Genomic DNA, 22,711 nt, shown 5'->3' with positions numbered 1-22,711 from the left:
GGGACACCCGCATGCCCTGACCTCGCTCTGGGGGACACCCATGTGCCCTGACCCCGCTCTGGGGGACACCCAAGTGTCCGGAAGCTTAAGACAGTTGTTCTCGCTTTCCTGTGGTCAGGAGAGGGAGACGCCACCACAGCTGTGAGGAGAGACACAGCAGGGACAGAGGAACAGCCAAGCACCAGGAATGGTGAGAATGAGGCTGAGAACAACCAGTCAAGGACAGAGAGCAAGGACGACTCTTAGGACGATAAAAAGGCCACAAGTTTGTATTTTATATTTTTGCTAAAAACCCTTGAGCCTGTTCATGGTGCTACAAAAGGAGCCCTGCTGCCCTGGTGCTATCAACATGGCTCACTTGACTGCATCTGTTTGAAGGTTGCTACTTAAAGACAGGACATTTGTAAGCAAACAAACAAACAAAAGTCCTTGCCACACTAACTACAACCCTTCTCCATGTAGCACAAGATATCACCTGACATTTTTAGGTCATGGCTGAAGCAGACCCAACACAGATCAAGCCTTCCTTCACTGACATCCCCCAAGGTGGACAGGAAACCAAGGAGTAGAAATGTTCACAGCCGTGTGGCTGTTGGCTTTGTATAAACAAAGTAAAAAGAAAGACATCAATGATAATTTAAGGAAAACCAACAAATTACATGTGACAAACTGAAGTCTGGAAGTAGACGGGAAATACTTCAACCTCAAAGTAGGCTGTTCTCATTTTTCCGTTTTTCTTTATTCTAAGTTATTAAAATATTTTAAATATTTTTATATAAAGTGGGAAATACAAAAACCATTAAAACTGCTGTTCCTTTCATTTATCTGCCTAATCATATCATCAAACAAACCTAAAATCTAACAGAAATCCAGAGGTTCACAAGGTCTAACGAACAGACTTCCACAGCAAACATCAGTGACAACTAGCTGACATGGAGAGTCCAGACTATCCAGCCAGGTGCGGTGGTACACTGTGAGACAGAGACAGGTGGGTCTCTAGGAGTTTGAGGCAGCCTGATCTATATAGTGAGTTCAGGCTAGCCAGTTATAAGGCAAGATGTTCTCTTAAAATAACCCTCCACCAAAAAAAAAAAAAAAAAAAAAAAAAAAACTAGATACTATCCATACAAAAAAAGCTTAATTATTGGACTTATACCTTAACTAGAAAATTAAATCTTCAAAATAAGTAATAATACATTGCTTTCTCCAGGATGGAGTAATGTTTTATATTCAAACTAAGCTCAGATAGGAAAAGGAGGCCCGTTTTCCTTCTCAGGCATCTCCTCCTCAGCACTCCACAAAAGTAACTCTCTTACAGGCTCAGAAGAAAAGCTTATAGTGTATGAAACAACCATGAAAAATATCCTCACACTACAAGCTAGAAAGGCAGCTCAGTGGTTGAGAGTGTCCACTGCTCCTGCAGAGGACCCCAATTCAATCCCCAGTATCCACATGGGGTGGCTCACACTGTAAAATAAAATTAAATATGTTTTAAATACTTGCACATTAATAACAAGAGATCACTGTGGCTTTTGTCAACTACCCAAAGACACCATCTAGGACAACTGAACATGGCCGTGTGAAAGCAAAGACCATGAAAGTCCACAACCTGAAGCCAGGCCACCCTGTCAGAAAAGACCCCACCTACTATTCAGTTTCCATCTTTAGGAATTTACTTTTAAATATGAAGAATTATTCTAATGTAATATATGGAACTCTATCTGTATCCTTGAATTTCTACATAAGAACAAGTTTTTGAATACTTACAAGTGAAATAAGATTAATACCACATCAAACTCAATGGTATTTTATGAAAGTATTAAGTTATAACTGGATATAACACGGTATTTGTATTAAAATCTGTGGTCCTGAACTAGAAACAGAAGTGCCAGTGAGACTTCATGATTTCACTGTAAGCAGACACTGAACTAGGTATAGCTGTGTTATCACATAGGCATCCGTACTTAAGCATCCACAGGGTCTCACCTAGGCCAGGGGAGCTCTACCCAGATGTTCTCCTCAGATCCATGCTGCTCCCTTGCCTTCATTCTTGAAATACTACCCCGAACTATTTTTAAACACTAATGCAGACTCCCATTTCCCTTCACCTTCATCCCAGAAGCCATAAGTATGGCCATTCCATTAGATGAATCCCTGGGGTTGACTCCTTCCTATTTTATCCAATTTACCTGCCAAATCAGAGGCCATCATGAAAGATACTTCCTGAATGTCTAGTTCCCTTTGTAATTTCTCCCTTAAGAAAGCCAAGTTCCTCTAAATAGGGTTCCTCAGCCTCAGGTGCATGCCTTATCCTCCACACCAAGGCCACACAGTAGTCACTGTGCTAGGAGCTTGCCATCCCATGCTACTCAGAAGACACCCACCAGCCACACCCTGCAGGCACTCCACCTTGACTTTGCAACTCAACCTCAGATGCAACCACCACACAGCAAGAAGGCCCACATCAAATAGCAGGAGGCGAACAGTCACTTTAGGAGTCCCCACACACATCATGGATTCTTCACCCCACTCAGTTTCTGCTTCTTTACACCTTGTTCAGGAGCCAAGTACCAGGTGACTTAGTGGGAAGCCACTAAGAAGCATCTGCTCTCCCAAGGCAGGAAGGGCACAGCCAACCTACAGCTTTGTGAGAACTCCATGAAGGCAGTAAGCCTCACCATCCTCTCCTCTTGAGCAAGACAGCATGCTAACAGACCTGACTTGTGAGGTTTCCAGGACATCACAACTCCTCTGGTGAACACAGAAATAATCATATTTGTGACAGGAAGTTCTAAATGTCAACCTATCACAACCTAGAATCACCTGAGGAGGGGGTCTCAACTATCTAGATCAGGTTGACTACAGGCACCTCTGTGGGGGGTTGTCTGGATTGTTGACTGAGGTGGGAAGACCCACACATTGATGTGGGCAGCCCGGGACTGTGACGACAGCTAGCTGAGCAGGCAGCTGGTGCGTTCCTGTTCACTGCTCTCAACAGTGGATGTGATTGATATAACTAGTTCCTGAGTTCCTGCCTTGTTTCCCCTTGAATAAAAGAAAAATAATCAACTTTAACACTAGTATTATAGGTATTATTGTAGATAAGTATATAGATAAGATTACCAATAAGCTTGCTTAGAAAACTAAGTTACACAGAGAGAATTTAGCTGAAAGGCACTGTCTCAAATGGAACTTTAAAACAGGTAGCATACTAACCAGACTTCTAGAACTGTACGAGTTCTGTGAAGTGGAGTTGGACTCTAACCTAATTAGAATGCAGGTTTGCTGAAGATGTATTTTCTGGAATTTGTTCATCGGAATGTCTGTTTTTAAGCCCCTTCCCCTTATCACCTTAACTGTGAGCTACTCAGAGGGGCAGCTCTGGTCTGTGTCAAAGTTCCCTGTGCTTGTGAAGTCCCTTAATTGCCTGAGAGAACCACGCCTGCAGTTTGTTTCTGTCTTGCTTGCTTAGCTGCTCAATGCACCGTGCTGTGGGGACCTCCAGAACACCTGGAAATGAAAGCCATGCAAAACCGCAAGGTGGCGGATAGAAATCTACGGAAGCTGCACAGGATTCTTAGTTGTACCATCAACTCACTGAGCAAGAGCTAGAGGTTACAGTTGGGTGTTCAGCAGGTTATCTCCTTTTCAGTCTGAGTGCATGGAGCAAGTTCTTCCTGGAAAAGTCAACCCGCCATTACACTCTCAATAAAGGACCGAAACCCTTCCCAATCCTGTAATTTTTTTTGTAAAGGTTTTGTCACAGCAACAGAAATGCAACTAGAACAGCACCCAACCCAATGGCAACTGCAACACTAACATCTCACAGGCTCTTGAGAGCAGAACACAGGCAGACGATGCCACTGAAGCAAGAGCTCAGAGAAAAAAGCAAAGCACCAAAGGCTGTTTCTGCCTTGAGGTAAATAGAAACACACACACACACATATGTATGCACGAATGTCACAGTGACCAAAAAGGTTAAAACACAAAACTAAGTGAAAGAAAAAGCAATAGAACATACCAATCTGTATTATTAAGAAGCTCATATAAATGCTAAGATTGGGTGTGAACTGTACGTGCTAACTATGTCAAAGGCTAAAGTGAAGTGTGAAGTGTTTCCATAACTCAGTCACACCCTTCGTGAGAGCACAGGCCATCAGCACAGGAGCAGCAAACAGAGCTTCTTGGCTAGGTGGGTCCAAGGCAAAGCTCCCAGAGGAGTCTGTCACAATAGGGCAGAGCGCTAACAATTAAAACAGCTGGAGCCACTGAGCCCATCCTCTCAGCAGCGCACCTGCCAAGGGAAGTTAAGAACATCGCCAGCAGGTGTGCGCCAGCACATCTTCAGTCCACACTCACTCCGGAGTGAGTGGACCTGTGACTCCAAGGCCAGTCCAACCTGCACAGGGAGTTTCAGGCCAGCCAGGGCAACATAGCTGACCCCATCTCAAAAAAAAAGGAAAAAAAATCTTTTGCTTTTTATTTCATATATTCCTACTCTTTAAAATTCTGTTTTAATGTTTACTATTAAAAATGCCAGTCTTCGCATGTGTGTGTGTGCTATATTTACATCCACCTGTTCTTGTGGGTGTGTTCACGTATGATCATGAGTGCTCATGTTCAAGTGTTCACATGCATGTGAAGGCCAGAGATCAAGAACAGGTGCCTCCATCAATCACTCCCCACCTTTGTTTTTGAGACAGAGCCTCTCCGAGAGGCTGGAGCTCATCTATTCTCTGGGATGGGGCTGCAGGGACCTGCCCACCCCTGCACTCCCAGCTGTGGGATCTCAAGAGCACACACCATCCAAGCTTCCCAGCTCAGGTCTTCAGGCTTGTGCAGCAGGCACTGTGCCAGCTGCATCATCTCCTAGCTCCCCTTCAGCTATGTCGGTTCACTTTAGACATGGGAATCTCACTGTGCAGCCCTGGCTGACCTGGAACTCCATCTGCAGACCAGGCTGCCCTCAAAATCAAGAGAGATCTGCCTCAGCCTCACAAGTGCTGAGATTGAAGGTGAGCACTGCCACTAAAGAAATATTTTAATTTTATTCTTTTTTAAGTGATTTTTTCTTTTTTTATATTTATTTATTTATTATGTATACAATATTCTGTCTGTGTGTACGCCTGCAGGCCAGAAGAGGGCACCAGACTCCATTACAGATGGTTGTGAGCCACCATGTGGTTGCTGGGAATTGAACTCAGGACCTTTGGAAGAGCAGGCAATGCTCTTAACCTCTGAGCCATCTCTCCAGACCCCTTAATTTTATTCGTAATTAAATAGGTAAAGGACCATTGTTTAACCTTCCAAAGAATGGGTTATTTAGATTCTATATTTAATCAAAAAATAATAATACTTTGTAATATACAATACACTCATCCTGCCAAAATGTAAATTAAGAAGTCATATTAAGTTTTTTATTACTTTGACCAAAATACTGTATTCCTTAAATTTCTGGGAAGATGATGTTTTTTGTTTTTTTTGTTTGTTTTTTTTTGTTTTGTTTTTCGAGACAGGGTTTCTCTGTGGCTTTGGAGCCTGTCCTGGAACTAGCTCTGTAGACCAGGCTGGTCTCGAACTCACAGAGATCTGCCTGCCTCTGCCTCCCGAGTGCTGGGATTAAAGGCATGCGCCACCACTGCCCGGCGGAAGATGATGTTTTAATGCATGAATTATCCACACATCATACATAAGATATTTAAGGGCACTTGCTTACCTGGACCACTGGGTGGTTGATCCTTGCCATACATATCAAGTTCTTGTGCTTCAAGTTGTCTGTATTTGTTAATATATTCCATTTCTGAGCTCCTCTGACTGAGAGACCTGAAAAGGACAGTTAAAAAAATCACCAATCTTCTATGCCAGAGGGAGTTCTTGAATAGCTGTTTTATGTAAATCATGGGAAAGTGCAAACAGTCAAAAAACAATTTTAAATGCTCAAATTCAGTTATCAAATAAAGGCATGAAAATCATAAATGTGGTGCAGTTAAGAGACCTGGCTCTTCTCCCAGAGGAGCTGGGTTCAGTTCCCAACTCCACATGGTGGCTCTCAAGGATCTGTAACTCCAGTTCCATGGGCTCTGACGGCCTCTTATGGCCTCCATAGACACAAGGCATGACAAGTGGTGCACAGATATACATACAAATTAAAATTAAAAAGTAATATGAATAGATTTTTTTCATCAACTAAGCTGACAAAAATACAAATCATCTGAGAATACTGAGGAGGAGATGTGTGATCCGACTGTCCATGATGACAATCTGTAGACATACCAAGACCGAAAGCACGTTTGTCCTATAGTCTCACCATCTTCCCCAGAACCGTGCAACTCTGCACATGTTAACAAAGTCACATGTGCAAGCATGAATGGATAAACATTTATGGAGCACTGCTACACTGTCTTAGACAGTGGAGAAAGCACAGCAAGCCAAGCTAAGTCCTTGCCCTTGTGAAAACACCATTCCAGTAAACAAAGCATATGCCATGCTGAGGGACACAGAGCAAAGAATTCCAGGGAATTCTGTAATCTCAGCATTCAGAAGGCTAAGGCAGGAGGCTGCTACAAGTTCAAGCCAGCTTGGGCCACACAGTGAGCTCCATTCTAATGAACACAATCCCAGGGCTGAAGAGGTGGTTCGGCAGTTAACATACAGTTCTCACAGGTGATAGACCGGGTTCAGCTGCCAGCATCCACACTGGGCAGCTCACAACCGCCTGTGACACCAACTCCGGTGTAACTGAAGCCCCCGTCCTTCTCAGGCACGGGCACTCATGTGCACACACCCACACACGTGTATAATTAAAAACACAATAAAAGTACTTTTTAAATCCAAAAGTAAAAGAAGAATTCCAGGATAAAAGGGTAACTTTTCATAAAATTCATACTTAATACCCATAAAATATCTCTAGCTGGGTAAATTCAAGGTCAGCCTACTCTACACAGGCCAACCAGGGCTGCATAGTGGAGGCCTGTCTCAAAAAAGAAAAATCAGAGTAGGGTATGGAGAAATGGCGAGGAATGGAGATTTTGGCAGAGGAACTGGCGAGCATGTTCTGGGGAGCCCAGGAAGAGACTGGGAGTTTGTGCACAGCTGGGGCTCCAGGTGGCTCTGTGACCAGGACCATTCTGGAAAAAACATCTTCAATGAGTCATTGCTTAATGATTAAGAATTTCTATTAAAGATGATTTTTTTAAAAGGCTTGAGCGACAGAGTCCATGGTGACAAAATACTGTAAATGTAACTTGTGCCAATTAACTGTTTGGCTAAAATGGCAAATTTTGAGTTGTATATACTTATGCCACAATAAAAATTTTCCAAGCCATCATAATGTAAGAAGACGAAAAGGGAGAACATATCTCCAGCTGTTTTCAGAAGACAGTATTGGAGCGAACAGACAGCGTAAAGACGTCCCACACTTCCAAGTGTGGGCAGAAAGGCACCGTCCCACTGAAAGCCTACACAACAAGAGTGACTAGGGAGACAAAGGGTCTCTCTCCCTTGCTGACCTGGAACGTCATTTTCCCTGACCTCAGGTATTTGAGGCACTTGGCTCTATATTTGGTATTCACTCCATCAGCTCCACCACCCTAGGTTCTCAAGCCTTCGCACTGTGAATTACATTACACCTGGTTCCCTAATGTGACGTGGCATGTTGTGGGACTCCCTGGCCCACGGGAAGACAGCTTCCTAGTCATCCTCCCCCTGCTCACTTCTCTGGAAAACACTAGCACACTCTAGTGAGCTGTGAGCTGTGCTGGCCTACTTCTGCTTGATACAAAGCTATCCACATTCTTCCGTTCCTGATGCTCACTCACAAATAACAGAGGTCCAGTTCCACATGCGGCATCTTCTGGACATCCAGGAGGGAGCAGTCCCCACTCCAGACTGTCCTCACAGGAGGGAAAGAGAATTAAATGAGTGAAACGGGGGAGAGGGTGATTAAGAGCACTTGCTACTTACCTGAGAGAACCTGGGTTCAGTTCCCAGCCCCCCTATGATGGTTCACAACTGATTAACTCCAGTTTCAGATCTAGCCCCACAGCACCAAGCATAGTGTACATACCATGCAGACACTCAAATGCACACATGTAAAATTTTTTTAATGAGTGGAATAAGGTGCATTAGATAAGAGCATGGGGAAAACAATGTCAAATATGGGGCAATGACAGTTACATTGTTAGCCAAGGTCATTGGTGACATTTGGGGAAAGGTCTGAAGAAGGTAGAATCCATGTTAGACATTTAGGGGGAAGGCAGTCCAAAAATGGTTCTGAGGTCCCAGAATGTACCTGGAGCTTTGGGCGGGAGGAGTTGGGGTTGAGGTGAGACAGGAAGAAACTGCTGACCTGAAAAAGATGGGTTTTGGTCAGAAAAAGAAAGATGTTTAACACCAGACACCATTTGAACAGTGACAAAGGAAAGGGAGTAGTAAGCCTAGCAGGAGCCTGGAGACCACGTACCAGATCAGCATCCCCAAGGCTGGAGCAGCTGAGCCACGGGCACGAGCAGCACAGGGCCAGAGCAGCTGAGCCACGGGCACGAGCAGCTGAGCCATGGGCATGAGCAGCACAGGGCCAGAGCAGCTGAGCCACGGGCACGCGCAGCACAGGGCCAGAGCAGCTGAGCCATGGGCACGAGCAGCACAGTAAGCAGCAGAGTGAGCACTGTGGACACACTGAGCAGCATGCAGCCAGAGCACACAGGTAAGGCTCTGAGGACTCTTGAGACACACAGCAGCAAGGAGGCTGGTGAGAATGCCAAGATACAAGGCACACCCAAGCCAAGATTTTCCTTTTATTTCTTCTACCATCTCCAACCACATCTCATCCCAGTGCTAGGGCTAGGCATGGGAACCAGCTCTGCCTTAAGAGCAGCCAGGGAGCCGCCAATCAACCACTTTCTCTTTTCATCATTCACACCCTGACGCACAAGCGACACTATGGCTGGGAGAGCTTGGCATCTGTGGGGTGGTGGACTCCCCCAAGGAGCTTGGCACGAACTGCCCATCAAGCCTGACTGTAACTACTGAGTGAACCGACGGAGACCGTCCAGGCAGGTGTCTCGCTCACTTGGATTCGCAGAATCTGAACTGAGGTCTGGAAAGACCTAGAGAGAGCTGTTGCAGGTTTGTGCATGTGATGCCCTCTGGCAGTGCTTGCAATGCTTCTCAATAGGTACCCTGTTGAGGCGCTTCATCCTCCCTGCACAACGGCCTGACTCTGTTCTGTTGAATTTAACAGTGACTCCATCTTGGTACTGACAACTTTTCTGATTTTTTTCTTCCCTAATTGCTCTGGGTAGGACTTTTAATACCATAGAATACAAGTGGGAAAATGGGGTCCTTACTTTGCTCAGGTCAGTAGAGGACTTTTATAGAGGCATTTATCAAAGCAACAGTTTACCCCTGCTCATAATTTGTCAAGTATTTTTAATATTTAAACATGTTCATAAAACTGCGATTTTTAACTTTAATAAAATGAATCATTAACCCCGATTTTTAACTTCACAGCAAAAGAATTAAAACAAAATATTAACTTTCCCACAAGGAAAAAATTTGTAATTGCAACCTAATGCTGTTACCCACACCCAGTGGCCTCAAGAGTAATGTGACAAAGACACCCTGTCCCTTAGCCTTTCGAGGTCCCTGATTCTCTTTCTAGACTTCTCTTTTTGTGCACTTTGTCATGCAATTTAAGAGTTGTACAGATGTGCATACTGGGAACAACACGGCACCATTTCGAGTCATTGAAGACTCTGAACTAGGCCGGGCGGTGGTGGCGCACGCCTTTAATCCCAGCACTTGGGAGGCAGAGGCAGGCGGATCTCTGTGAGTTTGAGACCAGCCTGGTCTACAAGAGCTAGTTCCAGGACAGGCTCCAAAACCACAGAGAAACCCTGTCTCGAAAAAAAAAAAAAACAACAAAAAAAAAAACCTCTGAACTATTTAATCAGATATAGCCTAGAAAAACCAAGATAACTGGGACTGGAGAGGTGGCTCAGCAGTTAACAGCACTGGCTGTTCTTCCAGAGGATGAGGGTTTGATTCCCAGCACCCACGTGGTGGCTAACAACCATTTGTAACTCTGGTTCCAGAAGATCTAATGCCCTCTTCTGGCCTTTGCAGGCACTGCACATATCTGCACAGACATAAAAGCAGGCAAATGTCCATCCACATAAAATAAAAATAAAAAAACAAGCAAACAAGACAATCAAACAGAAAATGACTCAACTGTTGTATGTCTTCCATATATAATAGCTTAATAATGTTCTCATGCATAAGTGAACCATTTATGAACTTACAACATTAGTTGATAAACTCATGCTAATCTGTTTTACCCTGATAAACAGAAAAAATAATTTTTAAAAGGTAATTGCCCTTATCTTGCCTACAAATACATTCTCTAACTGCATGGGAGTAGGACAGAAATTACAGAGAATGGTCTTTGGTCTCTGCTTCAGTCTTAACAATTTCATCAGAAAGGAGGAAAATTAAACTTAGTACATTATAAGTAGCACAAACTAAACACTTGAAAATATGTTCTGAACAAGTAAGCTCAAAGGAATGAGTACTTGGTGTGACCTGAGGAGGTAATTAGAGCTCTGTGAAGATCAGACATGAGTAACGTCTGGACAGATGCCCAGTAAGCCAGGCAGAGAAGAAAGACGGCTCTCAAGAACTCCTCCAAGGTTATTTTAGTCTCTGTTCAAAGAGCAAGTGTTGCGGCTTATGCCAGTGATCTGTTTAAGAGGCTGGGGCAGCGGTACAGTGAATCTGAGGTCAGCTTCAAAGAGACCCTGGTTCAGGAATCAATAAATAAATCCCTGTTCAAAACAATTATCCCCAGATGGAGAGAGGGCCCAGTGGTTGAGAGCACTAGCTGCTCTTCCAGAGGACCCGGGTTCAATTCCCAGCACCCACATGGCAGCTCACAAGTGTCTGGAATTCTAGTTCCAAGGTATCTGACACCCTCACATAGGCAGGATAGACACCAATGCAAATAAATCTTAAAAAAAATAAATAATTTTTAAAACTATCCCAAGCAGAAAGTCCTTCCTTGGCTGTAGCGAGCAGCATAGAGCCACACCTGATGGATATGTATAATCAACTCCTGAGATGGCTAAGGCCTGACCTATGCTATGATCACGCAATGATTATCAGCTGCCTGCATATGCGTCAGTCAACCTATGGGCAGTGCCCACCTGGCAGTTCGGGGTTGGCAGCCCATGCCTACTTAAGGGCTGGGAGAGGTTTGCCCAGGGAGAGAGGGGAGAGAGAGGAAGAGAAGAGAGGAGAGAGAGAAAGAGAAGGAGAAGGAGATAGATTGCTGTGAATAAAGTCCTGGAATAAACTGCAGTGAGAAGAGCTCCGGTGTGTCGCGTGTCATCCTTGCTGGACGAGGTGGGGCGTGACACTTGGCCCCCTCATTTAACTGAGGGGATTACTACAAAAACATTAAACAACACAGACAACCCATACTACCTTACCCACACATGTGTCTCTCCCTTAGAAGGGCCACCTGACGAAAGCAGGAACTAGACCCATGCAGTGAACTAGGTCCTAACCCTCCAGACCATAAGAGACATCAATATCTGTTACACAACTGAACCCCAGCAAATACAGGGAACTGAATTTCATAAGAAAGCATTTAAAAAACTGCTTAAAATAAAAGGAAAAATTAGAATAAGTTCAAAGAAGAGTAAAACCAAGGAAAAATGTTGAAGAAAAAAAGTGAGTTGAACTAAAACAGAATTGGATAGCAGCTACAAATAACAGAGAAAGCTTTGAGAAGTCGATATATCTAAATCTGGGGGCAGTGTGATGATCCATGTCTTTAATCCTAGCACTCAGGAGGCAGAGGCAGGTAGATCTCTACAAATTTGACATCAGCCTAATCTACATAGTGAGTTCCAGGGCAGCCAGGACTACATTGTGAGACTGTCTCAAAACCAACAAACACACACAAAAATGATGGGCAGGAAAGGAGACTGCAGTGATGGACAGGTGTGGTCAGCACTGGAGTGGTCAGCGGGGAAGCTGGGCAGGAGCAGGGATGGAGGAGAAATCAGGCTTGTTTTCCTTCGTCAAAATATGTTATATTTTTATTAGCACTTCAGAGGAAGGAAATTTTTTAATTTTGATTTTACTGGGCTATACATCTTTCTTCACTCCCCTCCCTTCCAGAGGAAGGAAATTTTTAAAGAATAATGAAGTTTCAAAGTTGCATGATTCGGTACAGTTCTGGCTTTTAATTTGGAAGGACATTCTGTCACCACACACTTCCCTCCTTCCCCTCTCCTGCTGTCATAGGCAATGTGATGTGAAAGCTTCTCATTGAGGACAATGAACCCTGACATCTGGCCTTTTCCAGACATAATAGGAACTGTAGCATGACCACACATGTCACTCTTGATCACATGTCACACAAGTCTGATTTGAACAATCCTATTATTCTTGGTTCACTGGGAAGAAAAGCAACATAAGAAATAAAAATTATAAGAAGAAAAGCTGCAATGTCATCACTTAACAGAAAGCGAAGAAGCAAGGACCTTTTATACTCTAGCCACTGTTTCACAGGGCAAGCACCTAAACCGAAAAAATGCACAACAAAGCCCAAAGCACACCAGTGTTCGCATAAGCAGTGGTTATCAAAGCTCTGAAACTTGACCTCTATGTACAGCCATGTGTGACCTTCAACTTCTGATACTCCTTCCTCCATATAATACTACCCCCTGACTATATATGGTGCTAGAGACGGGCCTCAGGTCACACATGCCAGGGAAGCACTCTCCCCAATAAGCCACACACCATGTATACTTCTACCGGTTTGTAGATGTCCATGCCTCACCACCGTGAACACAGGGATTATCAAATATATCCTACATTTATCTACCCATGTGATTTGGTGTCCTCTAGCATTTCAACTTCAATACACAGAATTTGCTATTTTACAAGCAATACATGATGTAGCATTTGCTAGCGCCCCACACACTGATGTCCGCATGCTTTGCCCACTTTACCCAGTCACCATAAGCTTTCACAGAGCATTGTCGTGCATATATAGTCAAGTCTGATCTATTTTTCATGCTTTCATTAGAAGGGACAGTGACCTGGCTTCCAAATGGCCTGAAAGTTAAGCTGAAGAATAAAAGCAGTGTGGTTATTTTTAGAGCTCTACAGGCATAAAAATACAGCATGGAGCTGTGACCCACGGCTACGCACAGCAAAGCAGCACCCATGCGACAATCTTCACCTCAGCTGGGAGAGCATCTGTAGTGCCTCACGCCTGCTCTTCACTCCCTTTCCAGAGACATGCAGCATGCATCTGGGACCAGCATCCATAGATGCCGGCATCTTTTGTAAACAAAATAAGCTACGCTCCAAAGGTAGACAGTTATATAATTTGTGAAGATGAAAGGTGTATATATATTTCTCTTAGCTTAGAGACAAGTCTGTTAGTGAGCATTCTCTCGAAATGAAAACAGCAGAACTTCATTCCTAACACAGAAAAGTTGTTTGTTTCAAACACAGCTCCAGTGGGTAAATGAGGAGACACGTTCTTCACCGGAGGACTCCTCCAAGAGAATGAGACCCGCCTGAGTGAAACACAGCTTCATCTCTGGCTCCAGCAAAGTCTGTGGCAGCAATTCCCACAACAGATCACTCGGCAGGTAAGCTTTATGCTTTCTGTACAGAGAGCAAGTCAAAGTCTACATTTGTAAGACTGCTGTTTTAAAGCCTCCTAAGAACTTCTAATACCAAGAGTTATTTTCAAAAATTGTAGCTTGTATTATTATCTTTGGTTTTATTTAATTTCTGCTTAGTTATATCTAAGTATTTTCAAAGCTTGGGTTTAGCACTGACCTAGTTAGAAATTGAAAGACTTTAATCCATGTTCTAATCTTATTTTGACCTGCATGTCTAACCAGTAAAAGATTCATGAATTTTTCTGGCAATATTAAATTTTTAAAAAATCATAAAAATGTTATGCATTTAACATCTCCACAGCCTAAAAATGCCACTTTTCAGCTGGATGAAGTGGCCGGGAAATAATTCCTACAAGCAAACACACTGCGCTGGCTCAGATACGGTGACAAAGACCCTGCTTCGGGAATTAAAATGGCATCTAAAAGAGCGTGAGAGATTAATACAAGAGATCGAAAATGAACAGAAAGTGAAAAAAACAGGTGTGGATTACAACTGGCTGCGAAACTACCAGAATCCTCAGGCAACCATCCCAGCTACCGAACAAAGACAGCTTGAAGTTCTTTGTTCCCAAGTGCACCCTTGTCAAACCGGAACTATTCTCAGCAGGTAATGTGCTGCATTCGTGTGTGTGTGTGTGTGTGTGTGTGTGTGTGTGTGTGTGTGTGTGTGTGTGTGAGCTGTTCCACCTTCAGACTAGAAACTGCCCCATTCTGTCAGTGCTTTAATCACACGCACTAGATACTTGTCTGTAAAACCCTATAGACCTCATAGCTTACTGGTATAAATTTATTTTAATTACAATCAAAATTTCTTCACTGGAAGCTTTAATTACAGAGTTTTTCTGATTATTCAAAAGGTAAGTACCTAGCACACAACTACATTACGTAAGCTGCATTTGGGAGGTGGATGGAGTACAAGAGAAATTTCTAAACATTCATCCCTGTATCCCCCTTAGATTCCGAGAACTTCTGGCAGAAAACGATGTACTTCCCTGGGAAATCGTCTACATCTTCAAGCAAGTTCTGAGAGACTTCCTCAGCAGTCCTGACAGAGGGGGTCAGCACGCTGGCCCACGGGACTCCGCCACCAGCTGTTCCCCGGCCCCTGTGCTCTCGGGCGAAAGCTCCCAGAGGCCCCACAAAGACGAAATACCCACGATTTCAAGTTATGTAGACAGACATGCCAACAGCAGGCTTCTGTCATGTTCACACAGAGTGTGGAACCGGCCACACTACTACCCATCGAGTTAAAGAACACCTAGGGCACCTTACCATCGCAGCTCAGAGCACCAGCCAAGACAGTGATGTGAGCCCATGTTTCTCTGTTACAAGGTCAGAAGTTAAAATTCCTGTCACCAACCTGTTTTAGCATTGTTTTTAACCACTCTAAATATTCAATATTTTCATTGATTAGTATGCTTTTATCTAAAATGTTGCCTAAATGTTTTAAGTATTTTCTTACACCTCAAATGTCACAGAACTAAGCAAATTTAATATGAAGTTTGACTATTTTTTTGTGAAACTTAACCTTGACTTTTATTCTGAGAGCCCATGTGTAGAATAAATGATTAATATGAACTTCTTTCACTGCAATACTGAAATGAAGTCAGATCCATTACATGATGTCACCCTCCATGGGAACAAGAGGAAGGGACCATGAATGTGGAAGCAATATTCAATTTAAAATACAGTTTCCCTGTTTCTGAGAAGAGTTCACTATAATCATGGGTAGGAGACAGCAAAATCACGCCATTTGAGCTAGGCATAGAGGTCAGCCATGATGCAGGCAAGATGCCGCATGACAAAGGGGGACAAAGAGGCCCAGAGAACCAAGAAAGGTAGACTTCGATTCTAGCTAGCATCCAAAAGGAAGGAGAAAGAAAATATCACTCCCTTTCTGAGTTCTGACTCAGACCCAGCAGAACCTCATAGCAGCTCATGGGGACTGCTATCTGATTTCTAATCATGGTTAACAGAGCCAGGTGTTTATACTTCAAGCTATTTACTTAAATCTGGTGATGGAATTAAGGTTGAATCTGTGCACACATGTGTGTATGCATATGTGTATTAAGTATTTAGGATGCCTGGGGTGCTTCAGGTACATTTTATTGAAAATTATATGGGCACGATAGCTAAAATTTTTAGCTAGGGAATAGATAAAATGAGTTCATCTTCAGAAAACCAGCTGTACAGTATTCACACAACAGACTAGTACGTTGTCATTATTAGCCAGATCAATCTGTTTAGCAATGCTTAAATACTACATTCTGGGTAGTGTGCACAATTTCTCATTTAATCCAAACCTTGTACATCTGAGATGTTATTCTCACTCGACAAAGGAATAGCTCAGACAAGTTCAGTGCCAAGTTCAAGGCAACTAGCAGAGCTGGAATCACACTCAGCCTGTCCCACCCCAGCCCCATGCTGCTTTCTGCAGTCCAGACACAAATAACAGCCACCTGTGGACACCTCCTCTTGGATGCTTAAAGGAAGCATCAAGTCCGCATGCTCAAAACCCAAGTCTCAGCAGGTTTGTTTCCTAAAGGATGGAATGATGCTCTGAAGGCCACAATTAAGAATTCAAATTGAGGCAGAGGCAGGTGGATCTCTGTGAGTTTGAGGCCAGCCTGTCTACTACCGATTGAGTTCCAGGACAGGCTCCAAAGCAAAGAAACCCTGTCTCAAAAACAAAACAAAAGAATTCAAATTCAAATTTCTCCAATAGCAATATTCCCACAGAAAGTGGCTGGTATACTCAGCCTTAGGTGCAAGTGTTGTGCGAGCTGCTCCTTCTGTAAATAGTAGCTGAGCACTGGCCTCATGCCAGACACTCTTCTTGGTGCTGTAGCAGAGAACCATGAAAAGCCAGCTCAAAGATGGGAGGTGCTTACACTAACACAGCAAGAGATATGCTTTCTTCCAGGCTGGTCATGTGTGAACAGTGAGCCACTCTCTTACTCTGGAAATACATATAGTGCAGTTGCTGTAAATAAATACCCTCAAAACCATCCTTCAGGGAAATCAGCCATATTTCATGTATCAGACAAGGTACATCTTTTGAGTCAGTCCAGGCAGGAGCGAGTCAGAAAGCCGTGAGTTACAAAGGAAACTCTACTCCCCATTCTGGCACCCATTCCCTCCTATCAAGGGAGTCAGCACTCATCACTGTCAGAGGGACAAATAGCTATCTACTGTGCCTGTTAGCACATCAAAGTGCAGGCCAGCCTCCAGGCTCACTGAGTGCCAGTGGCTCTTCTCACTCCACCCCTACCCTAAACCTCTCCAGATCCTGGGCTTCCCCTGCCCCAGCTTCTCTCTAGGTAACCCTGCCATTTCAGCCACTTGCTTCTCTTGGCTCTCTCTCCCCCCTCTCTTCTCTCATGATCTAGTCCAATCTGCTGGCCATGTGTAGTCTACTACTTTCTCTTCCTGCCTCTTCCAGGGCTCTTTCAGATGCCTCTGGCTATACTTTCCTCATCTCTACAATATAAACCTTCCTCCTCAAACATAGCTTGGAGTGGCCATGTCCAGAATAAAGAGCAGGCATAGAGTACCCAACTTGACAACTGGGATCTAGACATTGCATTCAAATACCCAAGTGTCTACTGTATATCAGCGGCTGCAGTAACTAGCGGGAATTCTGTGATAATTTCCACAATCAGTAAGGTGTTCTGTGGGAAGCAACACAACTCCAAAAACATGCAAAGAGATGCATAAGCAGGGTGCTGAGTGAGCCCCTTCTGTTCAGATGGCCCCACTCCATGGCCTCCCTTGATCCTTCCACCCCCTCTGATCCCACCCCAATCTCTCCATGCCTTCCCTTGATCCTTCCCCTCCCCCTGCAAAAAAAATTAAAAAAAAAAAAAACTCCTTACTCAATCCAATAATGTCAGAGTTGGTGTAAGGATTAACGTAGCTGCAGTCAGTCTGAGTGCTTACTACACGCTAGGATGCTACACACCGGATGTACATGTGTTCAGAGTCCAGGAAGGCACCGCAGAGAAATGCCACTAGCACTATTCAGAAAAGCGTCACCAGTAATTCATCAGGCAGGCAATTAAAGTGGTCTGGAGCGCTAACAAAGTATCGGAATGTATGCCAATCTAGTTTTTTAATGGCACACTCACCTTCTGTCGGTTCACTGCTCTGCAGACTCACCTTTGATTAACACGTCTCAGTCCATAAGGACTTGAAGAGTTTAAAAATTGCTCCTTAAAAATTAAAATGACAAATGAATCTATACTTTTAGTTTCTGACAAGGTCAATAAATTCTAGTTCCAGTATCAAAATAAATGAATGAAATCATTATATTCCTCCAGGGAAGCCTAAGGCAGTTGCAGAGCCTTAAATGGAGCTCTGACACAAAATCATCACCACAGTAATTCAAGGAAATAAAGTCTGAAAAATCAAACAAATTAGCCACTCTACATCCCCGGGGTTCCTCCAAAAAACAAACTCAACCAAGATCTAAAGGTTGTATTTGACTCTACAAAAGACGGAAGCAGTGCTAACAAGAATCACTTTTAAAAGCTGAAACACTGCCAGCAAGACTGAGAGCAAGTAAGGACACTGCCACACAAGCCTGACGACTTGAGTTCCGTCCTTAGAACCCAGCACTCCTGTGGTGAGGTGGGCGGCAGACAGGAGGAAACACAGTCAAGAGAAACCCCGACCCAACAAGGGAACAGGCAAGAAGCGCTGCTGAAAGCTCCCTCCGTCCTCCACACACAGACCCTAACTTGTTTATACGCTTATACACACCCTGTATCTTCCCTGTATTATTCCGAAGCAAGCACACACATCAATATAGCCCAGAAACACAGAATAATAAATTTTTGAAAATTAAAGAGACAGAGTTGGTGGTGCATACCTGTAATCCCAATGCCTTGGAGACTAACGCAGGAGGACCACTTATGCTCAGTTTCAAGATGAAATTGGGCAAAATAGTAAAACACTGTCTTAAAATCGTTTTTCATTAACAAACGGCTCTCAACAACTGCCAAGAGCGCTGGGTTTGGGGTGGGAGTAACAGAGGTACCAAGCTAGGGTACTACCATGCTGGTTTCTACTCGCCACCTCCAGTCTCTCCTAAACAGGTGTCCTTCTGCCTGGCTCCCACCACACCTACCCGTCACTCGAGGCAGACACTTAACCCAAGGAGAGTGATGAGAGGTGAAAGGTTAAAGAAACCGAACAGGGACTGAAGAGATGGCCCGGTGGTTAAAAGCACTTGCTGCTCTTCCAAAGAACTAGAGTTCAGTTCCCAGCACCCACATTAAGTAGCTTAGAACTGCCTGCCACTCCCGAGTCCAGGGATCTGACACCCTCTTCTGGCCTCTACCGGCACCTGCACTCATACTCCTTACATCTACAATGACACTAAATTTAAAACAATAAAGTGAAATTGAACAAGGAGTTAGCATCAAACTCTTTGCTAGTTACCTACTGAAATGTACAAATGTACTGAAAACTTTCGTCTCTATAGAAACCTGCACAAACAGCTTCATTTGTTAACTTCCAGAACTGGGAAACAACCAAGATGTGTGTCTGTACATAAGTATGTTGAACCTCAAATGCAATTACTAAGTGAAAGCAGCCAGTCTCAGAGGGCTGAGATTGTGTGATTTCAACCACACAGAACTCTGCAGAAGAAAAACATGGAAACAAAAAAAAATTATCCTTAGTTGTCAAAGGTTAAGGAGCAGTAAAACCAGGTGGACCACGTTGATTTTTACTGCTAACGATCCCGGGATGGCAACAAATGTGCAACATCACGAATCCAAAGCCACACCGTGTTTGCAACACCACAAAAACCTCAAGCATCACTTGAGGAGTCTGGAAATTATCCTTCACCACACCAGTGTGTGTGCATTAGCAAGCAACAGTGGGAAGCGCAGAAGGGAAGCGGACATTTTGGTAACTCCACACAAGGTTTCTGGAAGCAGGCAATCAACTTCAAAACCAGTGTCTGGGGACTCTAGAGAGAGGAACTGGGAATTAAAAGTATAGAATGGTTTTGCACAAGACCTGAGTTTCATTCCCAGCACCCAGGCAGGTCAGGGGGCTCACAATGACTTCACGCCTTTAATCCCAGGAGGCAGAGGCAGGAGGATCTCTGTGAGTTCGAGGCCAGCCTGGTCTACAGAGCGAGTTCCAGGACAGGCTCCAAAGCTACAGAGAAACCCTGTCTCAAAAAACCAAGCCAAACAAATAAATATAAAATAACCCTTCAGGAAGGAAGGTAGATAGCATCTGGGGCAGTGAGATGCCTCAGCTGGGAAAGGGCACCTGCCAGCAATCCCAGTGACCAGAGTTCAATCCCCAGGAGCCAACACAGGTGGACCTACTCTAACAAGGTATCCTGGCACAAGTATACACACACACAATCTCACCCACAATGAATCCTTGCAATGAAAATTTTTAAAGCAGTCTATGAACTTGGGGCTGGAGGAATATACCTGTAATCTCAAGACTTGGGGAGGTGGAGGGCAGAGAATTGAGAAATTCAAGGTTATCCATGGAGGCATAATAAGTTGAAGCCAGGATAGCCTACACAAGACCCTATTTCAAAACAATAGGCAGGAAATTAAAACAAACAAGTCACCAAATTCTTGGGAGGTTCAGCTTCTTGCTGGAAAACCTGGGAAGGCACCTGTGTGCTGAGGGCTGGGGCTACAGTCACCGGCTTGAGGGCCCAACCTAACCCCTCGCAGGCTCCCTACCTCCCAAAGGTGGAAGATGGCCGGGCCGGGGCTGTGGCCACAGCTGGACCTGGATCCTGGGCCTGGATGGCAGGGGCCTCGCTGGGGGCTGCAGCTGGGCGCTGGACCTCCTTCTGGGCTGCCTCGGCAGGGAAGGCGGGCGGCAAGCCCAGCAGCTCCACATTGGTCACAGTCTTGCCTATGGTGAACCAGTCGTTGATTTGGTCGACTGTGAGCTTGCGCAACATCCTCGGCACCCAGGAGCTGCCTCAACTGCCCAGCTCCAAAGATCGCAAAAGCCTCAAGTGAAGCTCCCTACCCAGTGCCACAACGACCGACCGTTCTAGAAGGCCGCCCCTCCCCCCTCTGAGGCCATCCAATCAGACTGTGCCACGCAAGAGGGTGGGGCGTCCCTGCACGTGCAGGCCCACGCCACTACCGCACGTGGGATCTGTGCGCAGCCACTGCCTCCCCACAAGGCCTGCTGGGATAGTTGGAGTCAGGTGACCTGGGCAGGCAAGTGATTAACTGAGACTGCCTTTAAGTGGTTCTGACGACTGCGCTGCACAGTTCCAGCGGAGGCTGATAATATTTACAGCACTCCTGCCGCTAACTCGGCCTAGAGCCCTCCCAGGAAGGACAGACCTCAGCCTGAGCCGGGCCACAAACCTCAGAGATTATAAGAAATTATAGTTTTCTGCTCCACTGCTCCAGGGGCACCAGACCGGTAGTTGAACAAGGGTCTCATTGGCCCTAACTAGGTGGGATAGTTTCTCATGAAGATCAAAGCTAACGAGGACCACTTGTTATCAGGCAATTTTTTTTTTTTTTTTTGGTTTTTCGAGACAGGGTTTCTCTGTGGTTTTGGAGCCTGTCCTGGAACTAGCTCTGTAGACCAGGCTGGTCTCGAACTCACAGAGATCTGCCTGCCTCTGCCTCCCGAGTGCTGGGACTAAAGGCATGCGCCACCACTGCCCGGCTATCAGGCAATTCTTAAAGGGCTTGTAGGCTCCAGATCATCAGATCTCACGTGAAGACTGAGTAACTCACGGCCTTGGCCTTTGGGGCAGATTTGGTTTATTCGCAGAACAGCTTGAGGGTCTGCAGAATAGGGATGCAAACAGGTGTCAGCATTTAGCCACGAAGGCTCTATTAACAGCACTCTCCATAAAACAGAAGTGAACAGTTTAAGTTTGTTCACCTCAGAACGCAGGCAGCATTAGGCGTTTTGAATGACTCTGCTGGAATCACCCGTAAACATGTTCAAACGTTTAAAGATGTGATACAGTGTTTTGGACTTGAAATTACATTAAAGCCTGTTGTCTGGTTTGAAGCTTTGTCTTCAAAGAGCTATGATGGATGCTCTTCCTGTTAGCTCATAACGGTAATCCTTAATCCTAGCACTTCAGAGACGTAGACAGAATTGCTGGGCGTTTGCCGCCAGAGCAACAGCGTAAGAGTTTATCTCAAAAAAATAATAATAATAATAAAATAATATATTCTTTTTGAACTACATCTTAAACCTGATTCAGGTCCCAAGACTCTCTTTGCACTCCTCATAGTGACTTGAGACCCTAAAGAGCTTTTGTTTATGGTTTATGTCTGTCTATGGAGGATTACAACCAAGGAAGGTTATACGCCCTTGTCCAAATGATCTTCAGTTCGGCACAGCCTACTGAGGAGTTTTACTTGAGGACTACTCAGATGGGATTGTCTTCATTGATGAGTGATGTGTGAGGGCCCAGGCCGCTGTAGATAACACCATTCCTAGGCAGGTGGAACTGAACAGTAAGCCAGTAAGCTGCCTTTCTCCATGGTTCCTGCCTCTGCTTTGCTTAAAGTCCCCGCCTTTGTCTTCCCTCAAGGATAGACCGTGACTTTTAAGTGTAATCTGAAATAAACCCTTTCCTCCCCAAATTGCTTGAGTTAGAATGTTTTATTGCAGGAACAGAAATCAAAGTAAAACATTATTGATTAATTTAAAATAGCAATTAAAAACTCATTAAATATCAAGCCATATTATTTATGAAAATCACTATTTTCCCAAAAGCTCATCTGTAAGAGTGACACATTTTTAAATTTTATTTTACTTTTATTTACATATATGGGTGCATATATGCTATGTGTGAGTGGCAGAAGAGAGCATTAGATTAGCTGGAGATACAAGCAACTTGTAAGCTGTTCATGTTCTGAGAATCATATTCTCATATATGCTATGTGTGAGTGACCAGAAGAGAGCATTAGATTAGCTGGAGATACAAGCAACTTGTAAGCTGCTCATGTTCTGAGAATCATATTCTCATA

At 44.4% G+C, this 22,711-nt stretch overlaps 2 protein-coding genes across 3 annotated transcripts in view; one reads left to right on the top strand and one right to left on the bottom strand.

The window, feature by feature from the left end:
• The window catches only part of Tdrd9 (tudor domain containing 9), a 118,164-nt gene extending 97,509 nt beyond the window's left edge, over positions 1-20,655 (bottom strand). The window contains exons 1-2 of one of the 2 annotated variants that reach the window (XM_026779071.1): positions 20,429-20,655; positions 5,709-5,823 (exon numbers count right to left, since the gene is read on the bottom strand). In XM_026779071.1, the coding sequence (XP_026634872.1) occupies positions 5,709-5,823; positions 20,429-20,655 (342 nt within the window). The remainder of the gene's footprint in view (positions 1-5,708; positions 5,824-20,428) is intronic. The other variant, XM_005343602.2, reaches the window with a different exon arrangement.
• On the top strand, positions 14,015-14,957 carry Rd3l (retinal degeneration 3 like). The gene is made up of 2 exons (XM_005343601.1): positions 14,015-14,313; positions 14,663-14,957. The coding sequence occupies exons 1-2, from the start codon at positions 14,015-14,017 to the stop codon at positions 14,955-14,957; spliced, it is 594 nt and encodes a 197-aa protein (XP_005343658.1).
• Positions 20,656-22,711: the final 2,056 nt, after the last annotated feature.

The sequence above is a fragment of the Microtus ochrogaster genome, chromosome 1 (assembly GCF_000317375.1).
Source record: "Microtus ochrogaster isolate Prairie Vole_2 chromosome 1, MicOch1.0, whole genome shotgun sequence".
NCBI classification, from domain to species: Eukaryota; Metazoa; Chordata; class Mammalia; order Rodentia; family Cricetidae; genus Microtus; species Microtus ochrogaster.
Note: the sequence above shows the minus strand (reverse complement) of the source record. Positions and strands in the feature narration are given on the sequence as shown.

Excerpts from the sequence above, each read along its gene's own strand:
- Rd3l (XM_005343601.1), top strand. The coding sequence starts at position 14,015 with ATGCCACTTTTCAGCTGGATGAAGTGGCCGGGAAATAATTCCTACAAG. Across the intron at positions 14,314-14,662 it reads ACCGGAACTATTCTCAGCAG|ATTCCGAGAACTTCTGGCAG; the intron begins GTAATGTGCTGC and ends TATCCCCCTTAG.